Below are 3,839 nucleotides of genomic sequence, written 5' to 3'. Positions count from 1 at the left end.
TATGGTCTGATGTTAATTTGAAAAGCATTTCTCAATTAAATTAAGGATGTTGTCTAGTGAGGTGCGAATTTCGTTCAGACTATAAAAAGTTGCCAAAATTTGGCCTTCTTTTTTTCAAAAAATCTAACAGTAGGAATGCTTGAATTGTGTTTTTGATGGTGGAAATGGTTTCGACACCATCAAAAACTCGCGGAGTACTCAAAATATCTTGAAATTTGACAACTAATCGCCAAAATTTTCATTATTTTTCGGCAAAAATGATGTGTCATTAGGCTACAGCTAAATTAAGTTTAATTTTCAATAATATAATTTTTGAAATTCTTAAAATAATATATTTAGTAAAATGAACTTGTTAAAATAATATATTTAATAAAATGAATACAAAGATAAGTTGGTTGGAGTTCATTACAATTAGTTCAATTAAAAAATTAAGCCATGATTGACTTATGTAACAACTCTTCCTCAGTGTTGTTTAGGTGGCTTCTCCCCAATTTTCAACTCACTAAAACCGTAACGAAGGTATTAAAACTTTGGCGTGAGTGGATCTCACTTACCATGGCCGCTCTCAGAACTACAAAGAAACCTTGGCACGAGTAGGGTTTCTCCGTAGAAGACATTCAATGGTATTTATGGTGCCAACTCTCCAAACCAAATTCAAAGTGAGCAGATCTCGTGGTGGCTCCACAAAGAAACATGGACTTACGATGGAGGCACAACTCATATAGAGCCCCTCTCTTAACGTCAAATTCTCTGCAAAGAAAAATGATGGCAACTTTATGGGGTTTGGCGTATATAGTGGCTGCTGCTCCTCTTGGGTCGGGTCTCTTGATATAACTCAGGTTAGAGAAATACCAGAGCGGGGCTTTTTATGGCTTGTGTGGCTCCTTTCGAGTTTTTATTTTGCAAAACTTGGTAAAATATATGATATTAATATTATATTTGAAGTAATAAATATTAAATTAATCTGTGAGATAATTAAAAATGATGATATTCTTAGATATTTCATCATTCTATAAAGAGATTTCTTGAATCTGCCCTGTAACTTTCTTGAATCTTGGTTTTGAGGCCAAGAAAAGAATTTATAAACCAGAATCAAAGTGGTAATTAGTACCAGCAAGGAAGCCGGAATAAAGAATTAAACCCAAAATAAGATGGACACCATCAAATACTACATGCTTTTCAACAAAACTGCGCAGGTGCTTTATGAACGAATCATGGCAGGATTCTGACAAGTGGAGACTGCATGAATGGCGTTCATGAATGCTTCGGCATGTCAAAAGCTGCAAATACGTTGCCAGATCGTGAATGCAGGAGAGGTCATGTTGAGCTTTGGGTTTGAAGAACTGACTGTATAACTTGTGATCCAGTTGGAGCTCCACACCCACATGAGAATAATTCCATGGAAAATTCTCAGAGCCCTTCACGATGTCCCGGAGACGAAAATTCTCATTGAAGATTACACCTGGTATCTTCGTCACAACGTCGTGAACATTCACGACTCGCAGAATCCTCAGACCAAGCTCCTCGCACCGATCTTTGAAGGCCGCATTTCCCACTCTGGGGCCTCCAAATGAATATACTGTGATTGGTATTCTTGAACAAGATTCATAATCGGAACGGTTTAGTTCAAGCTCGGCTATATCGTAAGCACATAACATAGCCAGAGCACTGCCCATGCTGTGTCCAGTTATGGTTATGCTGAGCTCCTCTCCTTTGTATTTTTTTACCAGTCTTGCAATCTCAGTCAATAGCTGCTCTCTTGCGCTTTTGAATAATTCACCTCTCTTTTGATCATCAAATTCCGAAAATATTTCAGAACCTGCAATTGACAAGATTATTAGGCCTATAGGGAATTGATATAAGTTCAAGATTATTAAGCTTACTAGGGAAATTTTTACAGATATAAAATCTTAAATTCCAAAAATATTTCAGAATCTGAGATCGACATAAGTTCAAGATTATTAAACTTACCCGCGGATTCTTGACAAATATAGAGCCCTAGAAATCCCATCTCCACCTTCACATCCTCGCGCGGATTCAATGGATTTAACCGCGCAGGGGTCAATATATCAGTTAAATTGGCAAGCCATTCCCCACATGTAGCAGTGCCTCTGAATGCCACCACAATGTCTCTGCGTCCAAGCCGCTTGATCTCCCTTTCATCGTCTGAAACTGCAACGTAGCCAATCCAGTTAGATCCATTTCCAGCTTCCCACTTTTTTTTCAAGAAACCAGGGACATTTATATCTGGTGTGGCGTAAATGTATTTGGTAACTTGATAACCACAATTCTCCATTCCCAACTGATTCAGCAGATTCTTCCGAGTAAATTTGCAGCGCCCATGATACCTAGACCCCGGCTCCAAATCGAAAGCTTCATAACAAGCTCGCACAAATACTCCGTACCTGATAATCTCGGATAGCAGAAATGGATGCATTGGCTCCAACAGACCATTCCAATGGTGGGAGCCTTGTATTTCTTCCCACATGTCTGCTAACGCCACATCATCACCATTCTTGATCTTCTGATGATTGCTCGCCAATTCGGCCGTCCGATCTGTAACATCTTCTCGTCTGGTTGTGCTGCCTAGAGGAATCTTTAAGGGAGGCGCTGCAGTAGCCGCAGCTGCAAGTATTCTTGCAGGGCATAGTTTCTTGACTGAAGTTCTACACTTGAAGCTTTTCTTGAAAACCCCAAGTGTGGGGCAAGAATCTGGAAAGAGAACTGGGTGGTTAATGCTAGACTTCACAACCATAGTGGAGTCTCTCAAAAATCCCCACAAGATACAAAATGTTTGCAGGCACAGCGCAGCGATGTGTTAAATTGGAAACCAAATGCATATATCACTCCCACGAGAGAAGCGTTGTATTGACTCCGCTACAGTCATTGCCAACAGAGTTTCTTGACCCCCGCTAACTTTTGCTATAGAATTAGGAGACTGATACACTCGATTCTCGGCTACAATTTGGACGTCGCTGGATTTCTTTCCCCACCATATCTGGATGTGATTCTCATGCCAACCAGAGATGATTTGGCAAACATTGTTACAGCAATGGTACTGATCGTTCCAGACACATACACATATAAAAAACTAGCCTGACATCCAGATTTAATAATGTTTTCAATCTGGGTCTCTTAGGTTAAGAAGCTCAGTGTGGGAACTCTATTTCTCAGAGTGGTTCAAAATCTTCACATTATGAACTAGTTGAGCTAGTTTCAACAGCATCCAGTTTTAGCGTCAAAAATAAATATAGACCTACATCTGCAGTAATTTCATATAAAGACGTATAAATAAACGTTAATGATAGATTGTTTGAGTTTTAAGACAACGTTAAACGTTAATGATAGGTTATTTGAGTTTTAAAAATAATGTTTAAAACAATTACCTGCTTTTTAGGATCTAAGGTTATTTAATAATCAAGTTTAACACCATTATAATAATTTATAATTTATTTTATTTTATGTAAGTTTATTATATTTTTTTTTCCAGTGTCAAAGAAATTTCATTATATTATCATGGAATCAAATTCAACAAAATACATTATCACCACAACATCAAAATACATTACTACTACTTTACAAGGCTTTGTTGTAGGCTTAAGAGCTCGGGCGGGCCTTGCTTTGAATAGTATGAAGCCTGAAAAGAAGCCAAGACAACAGGTCATTGGTTATTGCCGATACAAGAGGAGAAAAAAACATTTATCAGGAATACACATTAGGGGGGTTGGGGTGAAACGCGGGAGGAGCAGCAAAGAATGCAGCTCGCTTGTGCATAGGATAGTCTATGTGTTCTACCCGAGTCTCTAAGGCAGAAAATTGTCACACCCCTATCTTGGTGG

At 38.6% G+C, this 3,839-nt stretch overlaps 1 protein-coding gene across 1 annotated transcript; it reads right to left on the bottom strand.

Annotated features, from left to right (window-relative positions):
• Nucleotides 1-1,079: 1,079 nt before the first annotated feature.
• On the bottom strand, nt 1,080-2,755 carry LOC149155010 (galactolipase DONGLE, chloroplastic-like). Its single transcript, XM_089444288.1, has 2 exons — nt 1,960-2,755; nt 1,080-1,771 (listed from the first exon to the last, which is right to left on the bottom strand). The coding sequence occupies exons 1-2, from the start codon at nt 2,753-2,755 to the stop codon at nt 1,080-1,082; spliced, it is 1,488 nt and encodes a 495-aa protein (XP_089300414.1).
• Nucleotides 2,756-3,839: the final 1,084 nt, after the last annotated feature.

The sequence above is a fragment of the Pinus tabuliformis genome, chromosome 9, assembly GCF_031772625.1.
Source record: "Pinus tabuliformis cultivar Carrire ecotype Pingquan chromosome 9, CPIR1, whole genome shotgun sequence".
NCBI classification, from domain to species: domain Eukaryota; kingdom Viridiplantae; phylum Streptophyta; class Pinopsida; order Pinales; family Pinaceae; genus Pinus; species Pinus tabuliformis.
The sequence above is the reverse complement of the archived record's forward strand: the minus strand, read 5'-3'. Positions and strand labels throughout refer to the sequence as shown.